Raw genomic sequence first — 25,532 nt, 5'->3', positions numbered from 1 at the left:
AGTGGCAAGAAGAAAGCCATTTCTTAAAGATATCCATAAAAAGTGTTGTTTAAAGTTTGCCACAAGCCACCTGGGAGACACACCAAACATGTGGAAGAAGGTGCTCTGGTCAGATGAAACCAAAATTGAACTTTTTGGCAACAATGCAAAACGTTATGTTTGGCGTAAAAGCAACACAGCTGAACACACCATCCCCACTGTCAAACATGGTGGTGGCAGCATCATGGTTTGGGCCTGCTTTTCTTCAGCAGGGACAGGGAAGATGGTTAAAATTGATGGGAAGATGGATGGAGCCAAATACAGGACCATTCTGGAAGAAAACCTGATGGAGTCTGCAAAAGACCTGAGACTGGGACGGAGATTTGTCTTCCAACAAGACAATGATCCAAAACATAAAGCAAAATCTACAATGGAATGGTTCAAAAATAAACATATCCAGGTGTTAGAATGGCCAAGTCAAAGTCCTGACCTGAATCCAATCGAGAATCTGTGGAAAGAACTGAAAACTGCTGTTCACAAATGCTCTCCATCCAACCTCACTGAGCTCGAGCTGTTTTGCAAGGAGGAATGGGAAAAAAAATCAGTCTCTCGATGTGCAAAACTGATAGAGACATACCCCAAGCGACTTACAGCTGTAATCGCAGCAAAAGGTGGCGCTACCAAGTATTAACTTAAGGGGGCTGAATAATTTTGCACGCCCAATTTTTCAGTTTTTGATTTGTTAAAAAAGTTTGAAATATCCAATAAATGTCGTTCCACTTCATGATTGTGTCCCACTTGTTGTTGATTCTTCACAAAAAAATACAGTTTTATATCTTTATGTTTGAAGCCTGAAATGTGGCAAAAGGTCGCAAAGTTCAAGGGGGCCGAATACTTTCGCAAGGCACTATATATATTTACGCTCAGTGTGTCGTCTTGACCACTGGTAAAAAGTTTGTGTCTTTCGTAGAATTGTCCGTCTCTCTCTCTCCCTCTCTGTCTTGGTTATAGGGGATAGTTCAAAGTGACTGCAGACTAGTAATTAATATCAAAGACTTGTTCTCATTCTGTCGGTATCGATAGTCTAAGAGTTTAACCACGTGGTATGGTTAAAAGATTCAGCAATGGTCTACAACCTTTGTACTCCCGTGATTGAGAGAAACATGGTCTGGTGATAATGTTTCAAAGTTGAATTTTATTCGGAATGGCAGAAATGGGCGGTCCCAGGATGTCTGACCCTAACTGGGCTCAGAGGCGGTCCTCTGATTTAGTTCAAATCCAATTCCCTTTTTGAGTTTTCCTTCATTAAACAGTCCAAAATCACATTGTAAAATTGTGTAAACAGTATCATACTCACTCATTCATCTTGTACAACAATTAGATGTAAACCTTATATCTGGGGCTATTATATAAAAAGCGTTATGGTAATGTTGCCACACCGTCTCCCATGAGCTTACCAAGTTGTGACAAACGGACCAGTTCGTAGCTGGATTCTTAACCGATCTTTTATACTTTCTCCGGAACATGAAATTTGTTCGTACCTCAAGTTCTGTGAGGTGGAAAGATTTCCTTTGTTCTCCATGAAAAACTACTCTCTATAACTATGTGTCCATGAGGTCTTCTCAGGAATTTACGACCTCTGACCACAGCAGCCTAGTTGAAGGAGGCAAGGGGGAGGCAGGGAGAGGGGGATGGGCTTGCTATACCCAAAGAGGCCAACGTCATGACACAGGGAAGGTAGAAAGAATTGGGAGGGATGAGTAGACCTATGTGGTTTCCGGTATGTCTTTTGCCCACAGCCCTAGAGCCAATTGAGCTGGCAGCTGAGCAGCCCGCAGCACTAGGGTTAGCCCCAGAAGCAGATGAGGTAAAGGAGAAACAAGCCCCAGTTAGACGCTCTGCAAAACAAACTAGAGGTGAGAGGCCACTAAGGAATAAATACTTGTCTTTAACATGGCTAATCAGGACGACACCAAAAACAAAGGGGGGAGAAGAGAAACGGAGTGAACAGTATTTTCACATTTATTGTATATTGCATGTGCTTTCTATGAGGTTGATTATTTCTATTGTATTACATGATTGTGTGTGATGGCTATTTGTTTGCATGAACTTTCTTTGGATATTGAACTGTTTCCTGATGACACCTCACTCTGCATTAACTACCTCTAAAGCTATTTGCTAACGCCGTTCCTACAGCCCTTATAAAAAGAGACTATCAGACACACCCGAGGGCTCTTGGATTTGGGGGTGGAAACCCTGTCGACCGCCTCCTTCCTGGCAGGCAGCCACCACCTGCAGCAGCATGTCATCTTCTACAGTCAGTCCGACAGGTCCAGACAACCAACAACTCTGGAAGTCCTACTCTTCTGATTGTGATGGGCTTGTCTTCTTTTATGAAAAGGGAAGTAAAAATAATCACACAAGTTGGTGTGAATGTGATCCAACGATTGGTTAAGATGGTGGTACTGAGGACCCCTGTCTGTATCCCTGACCTGTACAGATTGTTCCCTAGACTGGGTGGTGTACTTGTTGGTGATTTGGAAGGTGACACCGGAGACCGAGAGGGGATTGAGGCAAGACGTAGGTGATGAGGCATCTCTGAAGGACGGATCCTTCAAAGAGCACCTGAACAGGTAATTAACATTCAACGCTCTGCCTTTGTATGACAACTAAACATTTTTGTGAAACGTAATTCACTGGAGGTTTCCTCCTCTTTTTTGATTTCAGTATCTGCATGCAGTGAGGGCTCGAGGAAGCTTGTGACTGGAGAAAAAAACAGGACTGGAGTCTGCCAAATGAAATATTCTCTAGCCGCTCCCAAATGACTGGACTGAGTTTTTAGTTCCCACACCCCGGCAGATTCGGTCGCAAACCCTGGAACAGCTCATAATGGACTAGACTGGGTTCTATGTTAAAAGAGATTATATTATTATCATTTGTATTTAAAATAAACATTGTAATTTTCTACTTTCCTCTGACCCTCTGATGTCTGTGTTGGTGTGGCCCAGGATCCTTGAACCTCTAATTCAGGGCTCTCCAACCCTGTTCCTGGAGGGTTGCTGTCCTGTAGGTTTTCACTCCAACCCTAATCTAGCATACCTGTGTCATGATGTTGGCCTCTTTGGGTATAGCAACCCCATCCCCCTCTCCCTGCCTCCCCCTTGCCTCCTTCAACTAGGCTGCTGTGGTCAGAGGTCGTAAATTCCATCACCCAATGTGGCGTGGATCTGCTTTTTTCTAAAGTATTTCTATTTACTTCGGATCTTGAATCCCTCAACTGAAGCTAGCCAGCTAACTTCCTACCAGCTATCAGTTAGCAAACCATTGCTAGCGGTCATCAGCTAACCTTGAGCTCGGAAAGCTCTCGCCAGTTCGAACAATGTGACTCAAACCAGAGCATAACGGACCTATTTCTCTCCATATCCCCGGATTCCTACCGCAAACTCTGAACATTTTCATCTGGATCTTCGCAACTAGCTAACCGCAATCCCGGGTGACCACTCCTGGCTAGCATTTCCAACCCGGAGCAAGCACCAATTAGCCTGAAGCTAGCCCGGTCAGGGCTCCTGTGCTACCACCGAAGCCCACTCCTGGGCTACAATATCCGGACTCCTTCTACTGCCGGTACGGGGCACGGAACCCCGCCGATCCTCTAAGACTGGAATACCGACATTATCTGCCCGAGGATTCCAACAGGCCCCTCAGGCGCGAAGCCCGCTGAAGGCCCATTCTGCTAACCTGCTAGGCCTGCTAGCTACCAAGAACTACTTGGAACCCTACTAACTACTAACACGACTGGTCTATCGACGTCACCGCACGAAGAGGCAAAAATAGACTTACCCCCATTGCGACGTCCCCCAAAGGCTAACTTGCTAGCCCCGGTCTACTAATTGCTAAAATTGAAGAATCTAGAATTGGCTTCCTATATCGCAACAAAGCATTCTTCACTCATGCTGCCGATCCTCGACTTCGGTGATGTCATCTATAAAATAGCCTCCAACACTCTATTCAATAAACTGGATGCAGTCTATCACAGTGCCATCCGTTTTGTCACCAAAGAATCATACACTACCCACCATTTGGCCCTCGCTTCATACTCGTTGCCAAACCCACTGGCTACAGGTTATCTACAAGTCTCTGCTAGGTAAAGCCCCGCCTTATCTCAGCTCACTGGTCACTATAGTACCAGCAGGTATATCTCACTGGTCACCCCCAAAGCCAATTCCTCCTGTGGTCGTCTTTCCTTCCAGCTCTCTGCTGCCAATGACTGGAACGAACTGCAAAAATCTCTGAAGCTGGAGACTCATATCTCCCTCACTGGCTTTAAGCACCAGCTGTCAGAGCATCTCACAGATCACTGCACCTGTACATAGCCCATCTGTAAACAGCCAATCTATCGACCTACCTCATCCCCATACAGTATTTATTTATTTATTTATCTTGCTCCTTTGCACCCCAGTATTCTCTACTTGCACATTCATCGTCTGCACATCTACCATTCCAGTGTTTAATTGCTATATTGTAAATACTTCGCCACCATGGCCTATTTATTGCCTACCTCCCTTATCTTACCTCATTTGCACTCACTGTATATAGACTTTTTGTCTTCTTTTGTTCTACTGTTTTATTGACTATGTTTTGTTTATTCCATGTGTAACTCTGTGTTGTTGTATGCATCGAATTGCTGTGCTTTATCTTGGCCAGGTCGCAGTTGTAAATGAGAACTTATTCTCAACTAGCCTACCTGGTTAAATAAAGGTAAAATAAAAAATAAAATAAAAATAAACATGAACGAGAGTTTCCTTCCACCATATTTCTTGCACCAGTCTCTTATCCTTTTAAATCCAAGTCACATTAGGATTGATTGATTGATCATTTAAAATGAACCAAACTTCTGTCCTGGCCCATCACCTTATGTATTTATTACTTTCCCTCAGTGGCATGAAGGGACGACCCCCCCCCCCCCCTCCCCCCCACAAAACTCCCATGCATAGGATACTTTCTGTCCCTAACACTTAAAAAAATAAAAACCTGTTTTTATCAAAATGAACAATCACAAAACTATAATAAGAATCCTTACAGTTCTTGGGTACCCTATACAAAGTGTGGATATACAGTACAATGGTAACATCTTTTAGGCCAACCAATACACACAGATAACTTAAACCTGAACACAATAAACCTGAAACAATAAACCTGAAACAATAAACCTGAACAATAAACCTGAATACAATAAACCTGAATACAATAAACCTGAATACAATAAACCTGAAACAATAAACCTGAAACAATAAACCTGAATACAATAAACCTGAAACAATAAACCTAAAACAATAAACCTGAATACAATAAACCTGAAACAATAAACCTGAATACAATAAACCTGAATACAATAAACCTGAAACAATAAACCTGAAACAATAAACCTGAATACAATAAACCTGAAACAATAAACCTGAAACAATAAACCTGAATACAATAAACCTGAAACAATAAACCTGAAACAATAAACCTGAATACAATAAACCTGAAACAATAAACCTGAAACAATAAACCTGAAACAATAAACCTGAATACAATAAACCTGAAACAATAAACCTGAAACAATAAACCTGAAACAATAAACCTGAAACAATAAACCTGAATACAATAAACCTGAATACAATAAACCTGAAACAATAAACCTGAAACAATAAACCTGAATACAATAAACCTGAAACAATAAACCTGAATACAATAAACCTGAATACAATAAACCTGAAACAATAAACCTGAAACAATAAACCTGAATATTCCAGCAACAACCATTTTATTTACTGGTATAGATGTATAATTACAGCAATACAGAGCACACAGTGGTAAATAAATAAAGGCACTTGGGTGCAACTTGTCTGACTTTTTAGGTACAATACAGTTCAGAGGAGTATAACTTTTGACAGACCGATTGGGGTTGAGCTAGTTTCAATATATAAAATACCACCTTGTTCTGTGGAGCATGATGACTGTACAGTATATTTCCAATAAGAAGGAAGCTTTTTTTCCCGCTCTCTTGTCTTCCTTCAGGTATATCTCATCTGGAGATGCTTCAGTCTTGACTCACACACCAACACGATGCAGGTGATCAGGCTGTATCAGAATAACTCTCAGAGTTCAGGAATGGGGATATGAGATGTTGTCCAACTTCCTTGATTCCTTTCCAAAAATGTACTCACGTCACATAGTTAAATATTGAGTAAGGCAATTAGCAACCAATGTGAGAGAAGCACTTGGCACCCAAGTGCTTCCTTGTACAAGCCTGGCTCCAAATCAGGAAATACTTTTCTCAAATGCACCCTCCCTTTCCTGATACCTTGTACATGTAGGTGATGCAACCCAGGAAGCTGTCTTGTTTTCCATAACATCAAACGCATAACTCTATTTCCCCGATGCTCCGGGAAACAACCATACATCTGGACATCATCCCTGGCCTGATTACAGGGCAAACTTGTAATGAAAGGATGCTTTCAAAAAATGATTGAATTCATGTGGATTTACCCTTTTTATGATGTTATATTCTGTTACATAGTGGCCTATTTACATTGCCTGTACCCCAGCACACTGACTCGGTACTGGTACCCCATGCATATAGACTCTTATTATTTTACTGTGCTCTTTTTTTATTTTCCCTTTTCCTTTAGTTTATTTAGTAAATACTTTCTTAACTCTATTTCTTGAACTGCATTGTTGGTTAAGGGCTTGTATTCGGCGTATGTGACAAATAACATTTTATTTTGATTTGATGTCTACGCTTTGCAGTTGTCATCCAAAACTAGAAAACGTGAAATTATGTGAGAAATGTCTTACAAAAATGCAATTTATTGCAAAAACACAGCATTTCAGTTGATCCATCTGCTGTGTCTTGTCATGTAATGAATGTACTGCATATTTAATGAATGCCTCAACAGATCTGTGGGAATTCAATATTGTATTTCTAAAGGGATTTTTCCCACCTGTTTGTTACAGTCTTTAATTTCTAATGGGGATTGCCAAACAATGTGTTGAAACCAAGCCAGATTCAATTAGACCTACCTCAAAAACAAGCTGGCCACAAAAATGTTATTTGTAATTCATGATAGTCTACCTGCCTGTAACACAACAGGGGCAGGTCCCTATAAGCCTGCCCAAGTTTCGTTACAGGCAGGTATAAATGGAAAAAACTCCGGAGGAAAATTTCAGAGAGGAATTGATGCTCACCTCACCTTGAGTTCAAGGTAAGAATACATACCGGGATTACTATATAATTTAAATTCGAACGTTTTTAAGAGTTTATGCCACAACACTGAAAGCTATTGAGCACATTTTAACTTTAACATTTGTTTTTTTACTTTAATCAAACAAAATATTAATATTTGTTTGTTACTCAATGAACTTAAAATGATTTAACTCAAAGTAAAATAACCTATAAGCACTTACATTTTGAATCATTTAGATAAATGGCATTTCCAAATATGATAATGAACTGCATTTATTTTACAATTATGAAGATGAAGCTGCTTCAGGATGATGAAACCAAACTGTCTCACCAGACTAAACCAAATAAGGTAAGAATTGAGATTACAGACGAAATAAATGTAGAAAATGTGCTTAAAGCAAGCGACATAAGTTTAACCCGTTTCTCCTGGATGTTCATCAAATAGTGGGAAACGAGAGCCAACAGGTGTCCGTTTTCTATACCCGTGCGTAACGTGAAGGATGGCTCAAGTCTCAAAGACATGCTGCACCACCAGGCAGTCAAGGTGCGTTTACAGTTTATGATGCTTTGTGTGTGGCGTGGTATTGTACCGCAATTTATTTGTTTAGCTATTTTGCTCAAAATTTGAAGCTGCGCCTGAATTGTAGTGTTTTCTATTTCATAAAAGATTGAACACTATAAAATAAGGCAATGGCTTTTAATTGAAACGCTCTTATTTTATTTCATATACAGAACCAACCATGCACATCAAAAGTTTGTGAAGGTTCTGTCATGACTCCGAAGGCTCTATTGCGCGGTCCCAAAGTTTCTACTCTTGAAATCCTACCTCAGGCTATCGACCTAATCAACCAATACTACAAGTCCTTTAAAATGTAAGTAATAAGTGTAATTCTTCTCTAAAGACGATGACGATTATTATTATTATTCCAAATGTGTTCAACCCATTGCCTGACACCACTAAGTGTAGCATCTGTCAAATACACACTGTTGGTTAATAATGCAATATTGTTTAATGCCTTATAGGCATTTATAGTTTGTAGCCTATATTTTCTGTCGTTCATTTAAGAGCCTTTATAAACCCTTTACTGTACAAGGCCTTCGTAGATGCTTCATAAATTATGACTGTGTGGGAAACTAGTTACTCCAGTTAGCCTTTATAGCCTATTGTACGAATTTGTTTATAGATAATTTATGAAGTATCTATGTGGGCCTTACAAAAGGTTTGTAATGGAAAAATATTGTATCCCCTCTATATTGTACTATTTGTTTGTTTTCCATGATTTACACATATCCTAATTTAATCCCAAATGCATAGCCCCAAAATTGAACACCACCTCGCCAGATTGGAGGAAATTACTATGGAGATAGATTCCACAGGAACCTATCAATTGACTGTTGAGGAATTAGCGTTTGGTGCTCGGCAAGCATGGAGGAACGCCCCAAGATGCATCGGCAGGATTCAGTGGTCCAATTTACAAGTAAGAAAACATACAAGGCAGAAGAGATACATTTATGTTTCTCATTATCTATTGGGTATCAATCTCAGTATCTATTGTTGTTTGTGTTTTTCATGCATTAACATGGGCGTGTGTGTTCTATGTGTAGGTTAACCTAATTAATGATACATGTTTCTTGGATTGTTCTGCAGCTGTTTGATGCCAGAAAGTGCAAGACTACTCAGGAAATGTTCCAGTTTCTGTGCGAACACTTACAGTTTGCCACAAATGGAGGAAACCTAAGGTAAACAGAAAGAAAAGGGGCTAAATTAAATCCGCTGCGTGGAACATCCGCATTATAGCGCGATTGTAATTGAAAGGTCATTTTCTATTGAGCCATCATATGCAGCGTTAACGTGAATGAAGTCTCAACGAACACAGCAACATTGGCTTTCCATTTAAATCGGGCTATAGCGTGCATTTTAGACGCACGGATTTAATCTAGTCCTAGGTGACCGACAGCCCTACTTTCTGAGGTAGCCTAACTAATGCAGAATTCCTCGTAAAACATGAAAGGATTGGAAGTATGAGATCATAGGAGAGGGCAGAAAACACCAAGACAATCTCTTCAAAGGAAAACTCTCAACTCAGTGCAGTGGTGGAAAAGGTACTCAATTGTCATACTTGAGTAAAAGTTAAGATGACTTGATATAAAATGACTCAAGTAAAAGGGAAAGTCACCAAGTAAAATACTACTTGAGTAAAAGTGTAAAAGTATTTGGTTTCAAATATACTTAAGTGTCAAAAGTAAATTGAATTACTAAAATGTAACGTTACTTAAGTATCAAAAGTAAAATTATAAATAATTTCAACTTTCTTATATTAATCAAACCAGGTGACACAATTTTATTTTTTATTTTTTTATTGACAACACTCAGGCATAATTTATGAAGAAGCTTTTGTGTTTAGTGAGTCTGCCAGATCAGAGGCAGTAGGGATGACCAGGGATGTTCTCTCGATAAGTTTTCCTGTCAAAATGTAGCAAGTACTTTTGGGTGTCAGGGAAAATGTATGGAGTAAAAAGTACATTATTTTCTTTAGGAATGTAGTGAAATTAAAGTATAAGTTGCCAAAAATATGAATAGTAAAGCTCAGATACCCCCAAAAACTACTGAAGTATTTACATATTATTTTTACTTAAGTACTTTACACCACTGACTTTGTGTGAAGTTAGAAATGTGTCAAATGTAAACTACAGGTTTGTTCCACTAACTGTAAATCATTCACTAACTGTAAGTTGCTCTGGATAAGAGTGTCTCCTAAAATACAAAAATGTAAATGTACAATTGTAAAATACATTCTGCTAATACACCTGTATCACATGTTATTTCTTGCCCTTGACTTGAACCTTCAACCCTTTACTCCGTGAGGGCAATACTGTAGGTCAGGGGTCCTCAATTTTTCCTTGAGCAGGTGGTCGGGGGGCCAGAACATAGTTATAAATCATTTGTACGCTGCATATTGACTGTAAGAATCCCAAACAGATATATTATTTGAGAAAAACAGAATAATTTCAAACCTTGATTACATTGGGATACGATCACATATGCCTCTCTATTTATGCATTAAGCTGATTTGAGCTGATTTCCTAGTGACTGTGTTAGTTTTTATGTCAACAACAAAAATGATTAGGCTATTTATACATTTCTTCCTCAGAAAACAAATAAAATTGCCCATGGGCTGCATATTGGGGAACCTGTCACATTCTGACCTTAGTTCCTTTGTTTTGTCTTTTGTTTTAGTATGGTCAGGGCGTGAGTTGGGTGGGTTGTCTATGTTAATTTGTCTATGATTTTCTATTTCTGTGTTTGGCCTGGTATGGTTCTCAATCAGAGGCAGCTGTCATTCGTTGTCCCTGATTGAGAACCATATTTAGGTAGCCTGTTTTCCATTGTGTTTTGTGGGTGGTTATTTTCTGTTTAGTGTTGTGTTGCACCTTACAGGACTGTTCGTTGGTTGTTTGTTTTGTTTTCAGTGTTCATTCAAATATTTAAAATATGAACACTTACCACGCTGCACCTTGGTCCTCCTCTCCTTCCCCAGACGACAAGCATTACAGAACCCTGCTATAGGTCATTCACTTTGTTAAGGGACAGTTTTTCAAGGTCCTTCCATGAGTATTTTAGTTTGTCCATATGTTATTACAGATCTTCTTCCTGTGTCTTATTTATTTCAGGTCTGCGATTACCGTCTTTCCTCCGAGAAAGGAAGACGGGCATGATTTCCGGGTGTGGAACAGCCAGTTGTTGAAGTATGCAGGTTACCAGATGCCTGATGGCAGTATTCAGGGAGACCCATCCAGTGTAGAATTCACTAAGGTACTATATCCAGTAGCTATAGCCACCATGCTCTACCCCAGCTATTTCAATAACATCCATTCAAACATCTAAGATAGAGCTCAGATACTGTATGTGTTCATTTGAAAAGATACATTTTTAAAAGTTAGTTACTTTTGTCCTGTGTTCTTAAAGATCTGTATCCAGCTTGGATGGAAACCTCAATACGGCCTCTTCGATGTGTTGCCACTAGTCCTGCAGGTCAACGGGGAGGACCCAGACCTTTATGAAATCCCTCCACACCTGATCCTGGAGGTTTCCATGGAACACCCCCAGTGAGTGACTTGTTTGGTTTCTATTGGATGGTTATCTAAACACACTTTTGAGAACAAATACAAGGTCAAGCCTGCAGAGTTATCATAGCTATTCCACTACATACAATGACTTTCATTGGTAAAGAGATGTTGCTTGGTTATGATACCACTACATAGCAGTTATGTTATGACACGCGTGTATGCAAATCAGTTTGATTCCATACTAGATTTGCCATTGATTGCATTCATCAGAGAAACATAGGATTCAGACCATCACGCCTCCATAGCCATGGTGATGTTTTTAAGTAGTAGTTATCTAATTAAGTCAATGTGTTATGTAGCTGCCTGGGTAAATTCAAACCATTGCCCACAGTTGCTCAAGAGCTTGAATTATAAAATAGTTGTTTTTAAATCAGCCGTCTGGAGCTCTTGAGGAACGGAGCTGAATGGGAGAGAGTGAAGAGCTCTATAGAACTTGTCTGCAAGGCAACATTCCTTTATCCAAATAGTTTCCCAAAGCCAGCTCTAGGAGGGCCCAATGACCTGTACCATTTTCTTTTATTTCAATGTCTAACCACTCCAAAGTGGTCCTTCATTCGTTTCACTGGACACAATACTGAATTGAGTGAAGTGTCTCAAGCACCTTTGGTAGAGTGAGCACAACTGTGCGTATGTAACTCATTGTGTATGAAAAAGATGTCACATTGAGGACTGAATGATTCACTACAGAAACTAACCACATCTATCCTAGTGGTGGTGTTTTTGGGCATGTTCTTTTATATATTATTATCAGATATATTGTGTTGCTCTTTTGTCATTAGGCATAAGTGGTTCCAAGACCTAGGACTGAAGTGGTATGCTCTGCCTGCGGTGTCCAACATGCTGATGGAGATTGGTGGACTTGAATTCCCAGCCTGTCCCTTTAATGGCTGGTACATGGGCACTGAGATTGGCGTGAGGGATTTCTGTGACTATCAGCGTTATAACATCTTGGAGGTAAGACTCACTTTCATAGGTAATCACCATGGCTACAGCACAGGGTTGTGCTCATCAGGATTAGCATATGTTTTGAAATGGAGGAGGAAACCTCATCAGCAATAACCAAAAGTCTAATTTTCTGTTTAAAAATGTTTTCTTGTTTCACGCTTCTGCAACACATTTCTGGCTGACTTGACAATGATGCAATGGATGAGAATGTTTTGGCTTCCTGTCCATACAGGAAGTGGGTCGCAGGATGGGCCTGGAGACACACAAGCTGTCCTCACTGTGGAAGGACCAGGCCTTGGTGACCATCAATGTTGCAGTCATATACAGTTTCCAGGTAACCTTCACATATACAGGGCCAATCCAAAGGCATGTTATTATTTTTTCTCATCTTATTCAACTGTTACCATGCGCCTGCCTACAAAAAAGATAGCTCAGATGTACGAGTGCCTGTTGAATTATGTTATTACCAGTAGAAATCCCAAGTTATGTTCTTGTTGCTGTTTTGTTACATTTTTTTTAAATACCTACAATTTTCTAATCAAATCAAATCCATTTTAATTTGTCACATGCGCCGAATACAACAGGTACAATTGTAGACCTTACAGTGAAACGCTTACTTACAAGCCCTTAAACAACAATGCAGTTTTAAGAAAAAAATATGTGTTAAGAAAGTATTTCCTAGATAAACTGAAGTAAACAATAAATAAATACAAATAAAAATGAAAAAAAGACAAAAATAGAAAAATAACCAATAATTCAAGAGCAAAACTAAAATAACAGTAGCGAGGCAATATACAGGGGTACTGGTACAGACTTAAAGTGCGGGGGCACAGGTTAGTTGAAGTAATTGAGGTAATATGTACATGTAGGTAGAGGTAAAGTGACTATGCATAGATAATTAAACAGAGTAGCAGCAGTGTAAAAATCGGGGGGTCAATGCAAATAGTCCGGGTTGTCATTTGGTTATCTGTTCAGGAGTGGGGTAGAAGCTGTTAAGAAGCAGTTTGGACCTAGACTTTGCGCTCCGGTACCACTTGCCGTGCGGTAGCAGAGAACATTTTACGACTAGAGTGGCTGGAGTCTTTGGAAATGTTTAGGACCTTCCTCTGACACCGCCTGGTATAGGGTTCCTGGATGGCAGGACGCTTGGCCTCTGTTATGTACTGGGCCATACGCACTACCCTCTGTAGTGCCTTGCGGTCGGAAACCGAGCAGTTGCCATACCAGGCAGTGATGCAACCATTCAGGATGCTATCGATGGTGCAGCTGTAGAACTTTTTGAGGATCTGAGGACCTATGCCAAATCACTTCAGTCTCCTGAGGGGCAATAGGCATTGTAGTGCCCTCTTCATGACTGTCTTGGTGTGTTTGGACTATGACAGTTCGTTGGTGATGTGGACGCCAAGGAACTTGAAGCTCTCAACCTGCTCTACTACAGCCCCGTCGGTGAGAATGGGGTGTGCTCGGCCCTCCTTTTCCTATAGTCCACAATCATCTCCATTGTCTTGATCATGTTGAGGGAGAGGTTGTTATCCTGGCACCACACGTCCAGGATAACAACCACTGTTGTGTTGTCAGCAAACTTAATGATGGCTTTGGGGTCGAGCTTGGCCATGCAGTCATGGGTGAACAGGGAGTACAGGAGGGGACTGAGCACGCACCCCTGAGGGGCCCCCGTGTTATGGATCAGCCTGGAAGATGTGTTGTTACCTACCCTTACCACCTGTGTGTAGGCAGCCCATCAGGAAGTCCAAGATCCAGTTGCAAAGGGAAGTGTTTAGTCCCAGGGTCCTTAGCTTAGTGATGAGCTTTGTAGGCACTATGTTGTTGAACGCTGAGCTGTAGTCAATGAACAGCATTCTCACGTAGGTCTTCCTTTTGTCCAGGTGGGAAGGGCAGTGTGAATTGCAATAGAGATTGCGTCATCTGTGGATCTGTTGGGGCGGTATGCAAATTGGAGTGGGTCTAGGGTGTCTGGGATAATAGTGTTGATGTGAGCCATGACCAGCCTTTCAAAGCACTTCATGACTACAGACGTGAGTGCTGCGGGTCAGTAGTCATTTAGGCTGGTTACCTTGGTGTTCTTGGGCACAGGGACTATGGTGGTCTGTTTGAAACATGTTGGTATTACAGACTCGGGCAGGGACAGGTTGAAAATGTCAGTGAAGACACTTACCAGCTGGTTTAACACATGCTCAGAGTACACATCCTGGTAATCCGTCTGGCCCTGCGGCCTTGTGAATGTTGACCTTTTTAGAGGTCTTACATCGGCAACAGAGAGCGTGATCAGAAAGACGTCCGGAACAGCTGTTGCTCTCATGAATGCTTCAGTGTTGCTTGCCTCGAATCGCGAATCAAAGTCATTCAGCTCATCTGGTAGGCTTGCTTCACTGGTCAGCTCATGGCTGTGCTTTCCGTTGTAGTCCGTAATAGTTTGCAAGCCCTGCCACTTCCGACGAGCATCGGCGCCGGTGTAGTAGGATTCAATCTTATTCCTGTATTGACACTTTGCCTGTTTGTTGGAGGGCATAGCGGGATTTCTTCTAAGCGTCTGGGTTCGAAAGCGGCAGCTCTACCCTTTACCTCAGTGAGGATGTTGCCTGTAATCCATGGCTTCTGGTTGGGTTATGTACATATGGTCACTGTAGGGACGACGTCATCCATGCACTTATTGATGAAGCTGATGTGGTGTATTCCTCAATGCCATTGGAAGAATCCCAGAACATATTCCAGTCTGTGCTAGCAAAACAGTCCTGTAGCTTAGCATCTGCGTCATCTGACCACTTCCGTATTGAGCGAGTCACTGGTACTACCTGCTTTAGTTTTTGCTTGTAAGCAGGAATCAGGAAGATAGAGTTCTGGTCAGATTTGCTAATGGAGGGTGAGGGAGAGCTTTGTACACGTCTCTGTGTGTGGAGTAAAGGTGGTCTAGAATTTTTTTCTCTCTGGTTGCACATGTAACATGCTGGGAGAACTTATATAAAACTGATTTAAGTTTCCCTGCATTAAAGTATTAATGCTATTTTGCCAAAGGATGCTACACTACAATGACAATGGTTCAGCCGTCATCTGGAGTTTTCCTTGAGATAAATGCACTCCTTTTGTCTCATTACTGTACACTGCAGAAGAACAAGGTAACCATCACAGACCACCACTCTGCAGCCGAGTCCTTCATGAAGCACTTGGAGACAGAGTTCCGGCTGCGCGGCGGCTGCCCTGCAGACTGGGCCTGGCTGGTTCCTCCCATGTCTGGCTCTCTCACCCCCATCTTCCACCAGGAGATGGTCAACTACATCCTCTCTCCCTTCTTCTACTACCAAGTAGGTTCTGAGACACCATCCTGTATTGTGCATGCTATATAATTCATCTGGTTAAGGTTCACCTTACAGAATTACAGGGCAGTTGCTATAGGATCGTCTGTGACTGTTGTTGTTGTTCAAAGCCTGACCCCTGGATGACCCATGTCTGGAGAAATGGAGAGATGTGCCTGAAGAAGCAACAGATCAGCTTCAAAGCGGTGGCCAGGTAATCTTATGACTATGACAACCATATCTGTAATGATTTATAAACACATTCATGATGAGTTATAAATTATAATGCAGTCCTAATCATATCATTGACACAGCTATACAGTGCCTTGCAAAAGTATTCATCCTTCTTGGCATTTTTCCTATTTGTATTTATTTTACCTTTATTTAACTAGGCAAGTCAGTTAAGAACAAATTCTTATTTTCAATGACGGCCTAGGAAAACTGCGTTAACTGCTTGTTCAGGGGCAGAACGACAGATTTGTACCTTGCCAGCTCGGGGATTTGAACTTGCAACCATTTGGTTACTATTCCAACACTCTAACCACTAGGCTACCCTGCCGCTCCATTTTGATGCATTGCACCTGTAATTTCAATTTATTTTTATTTTGTATTTTATGTAATAGACAAACGCAAAATAGTCAAAATTGGCGAAATGAAAATATAACTTTTTCAAAAATGCAAAAAATAAATAAATATATGAAAAGTGGTGCGTGCATATGTATTCCCCACCTTTGCTATGAAGCCCCTAAATAACATCTGGTGCAACCAATTACCTTCAGAAGTCACATAATTACTTAAATAAAGTCCACCTGTGTGTAATTGTCACATGATCTGTCAGATGATCTCAGTATACATACACCTGTTCTAAAAGGCCCCAGAGTCTGCAACACCACTAAGCAAGCGGCACCATGAAGACCAAGGCGCTCTCCAAACAGGTCAGGGACAATATTGTGGACAGATCAGGGTTGGGTAGTACAGATCAGGGTTGGGTTATAAAACAATAGCCTAAACTTTGAACATCACATCAAGCACCATTAAATCCATTATTAAAAAATGGAAAGAATATGGCACCACAACAAACCTGCCAAGAGGGCCGCCCACCAAAACTCACGAACCAGGCAAGGAGGGTATTAATCAGAGAGGCAACAAAGAGACCAAAGATAACCCTGATAACCCCCAATCTCCGCTGTGCAATGCTCCACAGCGGAGATTGGAGTATCTGTCCATAGGACCACTTTAAGCCGTACACTCCACAGAGCTGGGCTTTACGGAAGAGTGGCCAGAAAAAAGCCATTGCTTAAAGAAAAAATAAAAGGCATGTGGGAGACTCCCCAAACATATGGACGAAGGTACTCTGGTCAGATGAGACTAAAATTTAGCTTTTTGGCCATCAAGGAAAATGCTATGTCTGGCACAAACCCATGGTGGTGGCAGCATCATGCTGTGGGGATGTTTTTCGGCGGCAGGCACTGGGAAATTGGTCAGAATTGAAGGAATGATGGATGGCGCTAAATACAGGGAAATCCTTGAGTAAAACCTGTTTCAGTTTTCCAGAGATTTGAGACTGGGATGGAGGTTCACCTTCCAGCAGGACAATGACCCTAAGCACACTGCTAAAGCAACACTTGAGTGGTTTAAGGGGAAACATTTAAATGTCTTGGAATGGCCCAGTCAAAGCCCAGACCTCAATCCAATTGAAAAGCTGTGGTATGACTTAAAGATTGCTGTACACCAGCGGAACCCATCCAACTTGGAGGAGCTGGAGCAGTTTTGCCTTGAAGAATGGGCAAAAATCCCAGTGGCTAGATGTGCCAAGCTTATAGAGACATACCCCAAGAGACTTGCAACTGTAATTGCTGCAAAAGGTGGCTCTACAAAGTATTGACTTATTTCTTGTTTGTTTCACAATAAATATTTTGCATCTTCAAATAGGTTGTGTAAATCAAATGATACAAACCTTCCCAAAATCTATTTTAAATCCAGGTTGTAAGGCAACAAAAAAGGAAAAATGCCAAGGGGGGTGAAAACTTTCGCCAGCCATTGTAAATGCACATAATGGTTGAGGTTGAGCTAAGCCATGCTCATAATGCATTACAAAGTATTATCATTCATGTCTGGTTCCTTCCTATAGGGCGGCGCTCTTTTCTTCCACCCTCATGAGCAGAGTGCTGGCTAAAAGGGTGCGTTGCACTGTTCTGTACGCTACTGAAACAGGGAAATCACAGACATTGGCCCAGAGACTGAACTCCATGCTAAACAGTGCCTTCAACTCCAGGGTAGGAGATCTATCTAATATATATTAAGGCTGATAGAGGGCTTACTGCCTCAGTCTAATGTGCTTCAGGGCATTTGTGTGTGTGTTAACCACTGTGAATAAATGTAAAATTCTAGTTTAATTGGAATCTATATGTATGTGAGGACTATATTGAGCTCAGTAAGAGTTAATTTGCAGAACACATAACGGGGAGTTAGCAAGTAGATGTGCTTGTATAATGTATAATGCTTGTATAATGTACAATAATGTACAATCTGATGTCTTAAGTCACTAATGTCCTCAAAATTGCCCAGAATGTTTACAAAGTTAACTAAAGCTGCTCTGTATATCTTTAAAGTTGCTCTGTATGGAGGACTATAACTTCAGTGACATGGAACAGGAGAGCCTTCTGGTTGTGGTAACTAGCACCTTTGGGAATGGAGACTCCCCTGGAAATGGAGAGGTGTGTTTTTGTGTTTCTGTATTTTGAAGATATTAACAAGTATTTTCCCCCACATTTATAAAATGTAATGTCTCAATATTCAACACATGTTAATATTTATTTCTCTAGAGTTTTAAGAAACAGCTTTTCTCCTTGCAGTATCTCAGGAACAAGTTAAGGTAAGTAGTATCTCAAGCATTTCTCTCTGCAATGTCCTCTCTGTATTGGGCTGTACATGTAGAGTGCCTTTGGAATCAGACCCCCTTGACTTTTTCCACATTTTGTTACGTTCTAGCCTTATTCTAAATTATTTATATATTTTTTAATCCTCAGCAATCTACGTACAATACCCAATAATGACTAAGAAAAAACAGGTTTTAAGACTTTTTTGCAACAACAAAAAAAGAAATGCAGAAATAACTTGTTTACATAAGTATTCAGACCCTTTGTTATGAGACTTGAAAGTAAGGTCATGTGCATCCTGTTTCCATTGATCATCCATGGAGTTCACCTGTGGTAAAATCAATTGTTTGGACATGATTTGGAAAGGCACACACATGTCAATATAAGGTTCCACAGTTGACAGTGCATGTCAAAGCAAAAACCAAGCCATGAGGTCGGAGGAATTGTCCGTAGAGCTCCGAGACAGGATTGTGTCGAGGTACAGTTCTGGGGAAGGGTACCAAAACATTTTGGCAGCATTGAAGGTCCCCAAGAACACAGTGGCCTCCATCATTCTTAAATGGAAGAAGTTTGGAACCACCAATACTCTTCCTAGAGCTGGCCGCCCGGCTGAACTGAGCAAACTGGGGAGAAGGGCCTTGGTCAGGGTGGTGACTAAGAACCCGATGATCACTCTGACAGAGCTCTAGAATTTCTCTGTGGAGATGGGAGAACCTTCCAGAAGGACAACCATCTCTGCAGCTAAAGACTCTCAGACCATGAGAAACAAGATTATCTGGTCTGATGAAACCAAGATTCAACTCTTTGGCCTGAATGCCAAGCGTCACGTCAGAAGGAAACCTGGCACCATTCCTACGGTGAAGCATGGTGGTGGCAGCATCATGCTGTAGGGGTGTTTTTCAGCAGCAGGAACTGGGAGACTAGTCAGGATCGAGGGAAAGATGAACAGAGCAAAGAACAGAGAGATCCTTGATGAAAACCTGCTCCAGAGCGCTCAAGACCTCAGACTGGGGAAAAGTTCACCTTCCAATAGTACAATGACCCTAAGCACACAGCCACGACAACGCAGGACTGGCTTCGGGACAAGTCTCTGAATGTTCTTGAGTGGCCCAGCCAGAGTTAGAACCCGATTGAACATCTCTGGAGAGACCTGAAAACAGCTATGCAGCAACGCGACCCATCCAACCTGACCGAGCTTGGGAGGATCTACAGAGAAGAATGGGAGAAACTCCCCAAATACAGGTGTGCCAAGATTGTAGCATCATACCCAAGAAGACTCAAGGTTGTAATTGCTACCAAAGGTGCTTCAACAAAGTACTGAGTAAAGGGTCTGAATACTTATGTAAATGTGATAAATTAGCACAAAAAATAAACCGTTTTTGCTTTGTCATTATGGAGTATTGCGTGTAGATAGAGGGGGGAAAAAAACTATTTAATCATTTTAGAATAAGGCTGTAACCTAACAAAATGTGGAAAAAGTCAAGGGGACTGAATACTTTCTGAAGGCACGTACATACCTTTAAGATGTACTAATTTGATGAAGTTGCAGTTTCTCAGACACCTCTTTAGTTTTGAAACTGGTCTTATCTCCCCTCTCCTCCCCCAGGTACTGTGTGTTTGGGCTGGGCTCGAGGATGTACCCACAGTTCTGTGCTTTCGCCCATGCCGTGGATGCCAAGCTGGAGGAGCTCGGGGCAGAGCGGGTGACCCCCACTGGAGAGGGGGATGAACTGAACGGACAGGAGGAGGCCTTCTCTGCCTGGGCTCTCACCGCTCTCAAGGTAGGCAGACAAGGAAGGATGTCACACTCTTAAAAGTGGATCTTAGCTATGTGTCGACGATCCTGTTTGCAGTATATTTTATAGCATACATATTAACATACTCCTGGTATGTCTACTACAGTATATGCTCAAGTATCATTACAAAAAAGACCTGTTATGATCTTTACTCTCACAAGCATTTGCATATCATATTGATCTACGTAGTGTTTTGAATCATTGAGCCTAAGGACCCTTTCTCTGCTTCCAGGATGCTTATAAGGAGTTCAAGATCCAGGGACAGCTGAGTCTGCAGCTCCCTGGGGCAGAGCGATTCTGCGAGGCCTGGGACCCACTGAGACACCGCGTAGCAGTGGAGAGCTGCCCCCAGGACCGCATCACAGGTACTACACATGGACCAGGGGATGGACATTTGACAAGGGACTGGTGTAGCAATATAAAGCATTATAAACTAGTCTTGTATTTCAGTCAGCCAGTTGTATGTGATGATTTTCATTGTCTCTTTTACAGCACTTTCAGCCATTCACTCTAAAACTGTCTTCCCTATGAAACTGAAGAGCAAACATAATCTACAGAGCCCCCATTCAAGGTTCAGTTCTTGTCATCTAGCATGTTATTATTGCAATTCTTTCAATGTTTTTGACAGGACTCAATTTTGACAGGGTTTAATTCAGCATTGTCATTCTTGTTTCTAGCCGGTCCACCATTTTGGTGGAGTTGGAGAGGGAGAGAAGTGCAGAGGTCATGAACTTTGCTCCAGGAGACCATGTTGGTGTTTTCCCAGGGAATCTCCCTCAACTGGTGGCTGGCATCCTAAAGTTCCTTCCCCATACGCCCCCAACAAACCAGTGCCTACGACTGGAATACCGTTCTGACACCTGCCGAGGTACAACACTATTCATTAATAATGGTGCTGATTGAGGTAACCACGGTAAAATCAAATTTTTGTGAGGAAGACACGTCTTCAAAAGATTGCCGCTATTAAGATTACTCTGCATTTCTATTTCCCAAAAGATGATGAGAAAAACTGGCAGACTGTTGGACGCACCCCAGCATGCCCTTTGTCTCAGGCACTCACCTACTTCCTGGATGTAACTACGCCCCCCTCTCAGAACCTCCTCCACAAGCTCTCTCAGTTGGCGAAACAGGAAGGGCACCAACAGCGTCTACTGACCTTGGCAAAGGTAACTTCTGTTTGTCTCCAGGACTAGTGTTCATTATTGTCTTTGAAATAAAAATGAAATATATCATGAAAGAAGAGGTTTTGACATACTACCTATTGGAATTGAAGAAAATGTCAAAATCATTGTGTAAGCCTATGCACTTTCCAAAAAATTATATCAACAGATATTTTGCAAGTTATTTAGCTTCTGTCTTCATTTGCCGTCAGGACTCTCAGGAGTACACGACCTGGAAGATGTTCCGTGTTCCGAACTTCCTGGAAGTCCTGGAGGAGTTCCCGTCTTTAGAACTCTCTGCAGCCTTCCTCCTCAGCCAGCTACCTCTGCTCAAGCCCCGCCTCTACTCCATCAGCTCCTCCCCTCAGCTCCACCCCAACGAGCTACATCTCACTCTGACAGTGCTCAACTATCACACACAAGGTACAGAACATTAGATTTGACATTTTTTTACATTCAGCAGTAAACACTCTCATCCAAGGTACAGGACAGGGCAAATCAACTTAGAAATGACAATACAGCAGTTATCAAATGCTTTGAAAGGAATTTGAACTGCTATCTCTTGGCTGGGAAAGTAACTGTACTGTATTTTTCTGTAATGGTCTTACACTAGATGGACAGGGTCCTCTTCACCACGGGGTCTGCAGCACCTGGCTGGATACCATTAAGAAAGGAGACCTGGTACCATGTTTTATCTACAGGTATAGAACATATTGTAACATACTGTATGTCACTAGGCTGGTACACTCTTCAATTTCACAAAATGCTAGGTTGTAGCCTATCCCCAGTCAAATTAATTGAGATTATTATTTAAAGTGAAGCTAACTGATTATGTGTTATTGTTTACAGTTCAGGTGGGTTCCACCTCCCAGCAGAGCCTAGCACTCCAGTCATTCTGGTGGGGGCTGGCAGTGGCATCGCGCCCTTCAGAAGCTTCTGGCAACAACGGCTACACGACATGAAACACCCAGGTAGTGTGTGTGTCCCTGTCTGTCTGTGTGCCTGTCTGTGTGCCTGTCTGTGTGCCTGTCTGTGTGCCTGTCTGTGTGCCTGTCTGTGTGCCTGTCTGTGTGCCTGTCTGTGTGTCTGTTGATACAAGCTCTCTGACCTTAAGGGCTACGGTTTTGTCTTGACAGAGTTCTCTGAAAGTCCTATGAGCCTGGTGTTTGGCTGCCAGAGTTCGGAGACTGACCATTTATACAAAGAGGAGACACTGGAGATGAGAAGGCGAGGGGTCCTGAAGAGTGTTACCAACGCATATTCCCGCCAGCCAGGTCTCCCAAAGGTACTGTTGCATCATTTTGAAACAAATCATGTACTGAGTGAGCGTTTGAAAAGCTTGATTGAATCAGATTGGCTTGAGATTCCAATGGAAGATTGAAGCTTAAAATTGTTCCTATTTCCCTGTACTGTGCCTCCTATTCCTAACTTTTAGCCTCTGTGTGTGAGCAGGTCTATGTCCAGGATGTCCTGAGGGAGAGGATGGCAGAGGAGGTGCTGAGTGTGTTGCACCAGAAGGAGGGTCACTTCTATGTGTGTGGGGGTGTGAACATGGCCCAGGGAGTTACTCTAGCAGTACAGGAGATTCTGAGCAGCCAGCTTGGTATCACCCTCACCCAGGCAGGAGAATACCTGACCCAACTAAAGGTTGGTTCACTTTCCTCTCAATCATTAATATGAAAACTAATATGAATGCCATGATGCCTCTTAATCTAGTTCCAATACTGTAGTAAGTAGACAGTGTTTTACCATGCTTTTATGGTTTCTTTCTTTATTTGCAGATCCAGAAGAGGTACCATGAGGACATTTTCGGAGCCCAGTTTCAGAAGTGAGGTGGTCGGGCTCTGCTGGCTTGTCGGAATAAACTCAATGGACGGAGAAAGATCTAGACATAACATGGATTTTTCGCTATTCCTGTGATGCCCTGTTTTTGTTTTTGGTGATGGCTTAGGATTGTCACTTTGGAAAATGTTTGTAGCTGTTGGTGGTCCCAAGCATACCACCTAGCCATCCTTTGGCCCTCTGCCTGAAAAATGTCACTTTAAGTATATTTCGAAGAGATGATTATAACATTTATATTCACATGATGATATTAAAGATTGATTACAGATGCATAGGTTTTAAGTCTATGTAGTGTTTGTACAATACAACGGAATGTGGGATTGTTGAATCTGTATTATGAAAATGTTTACTATGCGTGCAATCAGAATGTGATTTGAACATTTAAAAAATCACATTACATAATCATTGTAGTCAGAGGTGATTTTGCCCCTTCACTTTTCCACATTTTGTTACTGTTATGGGATTTTTGTGAATAATGACTAAATTATGTATACATTTAGCTTAGAATTATAACTAAACAGAATACTACTCTGTTACTGTATGAATGTATGAATCTTATTATAATCATAATACTGAAAATAAGGTGTAGTTTTAGTCAAGAATTAGAACAAGGATTTTCTGTTCCTTGTTAGAAACGAATGGAGCTATCGTCAGACCGGCTGGAATACTGTGTTCCTTACAGGACATTCTGTCCCCACCCAGGGAGGGGAGAGACCTTGGGCTTGTAGTAGATTGTTTAACAGGTGGCAGACAATGTGAGAAGGCTTGTGAACTATATTGCCATTGTATCTGAGAGGAGGAGGGACATTTATGACAAAATGTGAGGTATATAAACCAATGTACATAGTATTATGACCACAACGTTCCCGTGAATAAACATTTAACTATTGTAGACTGGGCCTCTGTCTTCATTTCTATCAGTATCCTACAAATCCTGATATAGCAGACGGAGTAGTTTAATTGAATTGGTTAATGAACACATAGTTACTAAATTCATCTAACAGTTACATTACAGACTTATTCTAAAATGTATTAAATAATAAAACTCCTCAGCAATCTACAGCACACACAATACCCCATAATGACAAAGCAAAAACAGGCTTTTAGAAATGTTTGCAAATTTATGCTAAATAAAAAACAGAAATACCTTATTTACATAAGTATTCAGACCCTTTCTATGAGACTTGAGATTGAGCTCAGGTGCATCCTGTTTCCATTGATCATCCTTGAGATGTTTCAATTGATTGGATATGATTTGAAAAGCACTCACCTGTCTATATAAGGTCCCACAGTTGACAGTTCATATTAGAGCAAAAACCAGGCCTTGGGGTCAAAGGAAGTGTCCGTTGTGCTCCGAGACAGGGTTGCAGAGATTGTTGTCCTTCTGGCAGGTTCTCCCATTTCCACAGAGTAACTATAGAGCTCTGGGAGAGTGACCATCGGAATCTTGGAAACCAGCCTGGCCAAAGCCCCTCTCTCCTGATTGATCAGTTTAGCCAGGCGGCCAGCTCTAGGAAGAGTATTGGTGGTTCCAAACTTCTTCCATTTAAGAATCATGGAGACCAGACCACTGTGTTCTTGGGGACTTTCAATGCTGCAGAAATGCTTTGGGACCCTTCCCCAGATCTGTGCCTCGACACAATCCCACCAATCAGGCCTTTATGGTAGAGTGGCCAGACGAAAGCCAATCCTCAGTAAAAAGCACATGACAGCCCACTTGGAGTTTGACAAAAGTCCCATAAAGACTCTCAGACCATGAGAATCAAGATTCTCTGGTCTAATGAAACCAAGATTTATGTCATGTACTGTCATGTTGTGTCTTGTCTCTGTCCTTTCCCTTCACCCTGTCTCCCTCTGCTGGTCGTTGTTAGGTTACCTTTTCTCCCCCAATTTCCACCAGCTGTGCCTTGTCTCCTCCTAACCACCTCGTCACCCCGTTTCCCACCTGTTCCCTTTTTCCCTCTGATTAGGTCCCTATATCTCTCTCTGTTTTTGTTCCTGTCCTTGTCGGATTCTTGTTTGTTGTGTTTCATGTCTGAACCAGACTGTCGTCATGTTTGCTGTAACCTTGTCTTGTCCTGTCGGAATCTGCCGGTCCGTCTGAGCCTACCTATGTTTGGTAATTAAAGAAGCTCTGTTTAAGTTAATTCGCTTTTGGGTCCTCATTCACGCACCGTAACAGAAGAATCCGACCAAGAATGGACCCAGCGACTTCGGATCCTCTCCACTCAGCCGTCGGGATCCAGGGAGCGATGCTAGGC

The 25,532-nt window shown here is 41.8% G+C and overlaps 1 protein-coding gene across 2 annotated transcripts; it reads left to right on the top strand.

Annotated features, from left to right (window-relative positions):
- The first annotated feature begins 7,192 nt into the window (after positions 1 to 7,192).
- Positions 7,193 to 24,163, top strand: LOC139382761 (nitric oxide synthase, inducible-like). 2 transcript variants are annotated; one of them, XM_071126896.1, is made up of 26 exons: positions 7,193 to 7,229; positions 7,503 to 7,559; positions 7,656 to 7,754; positions 7,943 to 8,082; positions 8,526 to 8,688; positions 8,859 to 8,950; positions 10,883 to 11,024; positions 11,178 to 11,317; positions 12,118 to 12,292; positions 12,516 to 12,617; positions 15,409 to 15,603; positions 15,726 to 15,808; positions 17,726 to 17,870; positions 18,207 to 18,311; positions 18,420 to 18,469; positions 20,080 to 20,254; positions 20,502 to 20,634; positions 20,762 to 20,840; positions 20,947 to 21,137; positions 21,266 to 21,435; positions 21,642 to 21,852; positions 22,043 to 22,130; positions 22,279 to 22,400; positions 22,566 to 22,714; positions 22,882 to 23,076; positions 23,211 to 24,163. In XM_071126896.1, the coding sequence occupies exons 2-26, from the start codon at positions 7,503 to 7,505 to the stop codon at positions 23,259 to 23,261; spliced, it is 3,252 nt and encodes a 1,083-aa protein (XP_070982997.1). In that variant the 5' UTR covers positions 7,193 to 7,229; the 3' UTR covers positions 23,262 to 24,163. The 2 variants fall into 2 exon arrangements, with proteins under 2 accessions (XP_070982997.1, XP_070982996.1); XM_071126895.1 differs by lacking the exon at positions 7,193 to 7,229 and having other exon boundaries at positions 7,452 to 7,559; positions 23,211 to 23,491.
- Positions 24,164 to 25,532: the final 1,369 nt, after the last annotated feature.

This window comes from Oncorhynchus clarkii, chromosome 24, assembly GCF_045791955.1.
Source record: "Oncorhynchus clarkii lewisi isolate Uvic-CL-2024 chromosome 24, UVic_Ocla_1.0, whole genome shotgun sequence".
Lineage (NCBI taxonomy): Eukaryota > Metazoa > Chordata > Actinopteri > Salmoniformes > Salmonidae > Oncorhynchus > Oncorhynchus clarkii.
This window is presented reverse-complemented; position numbering and strand designations above follow the sequence as displayed.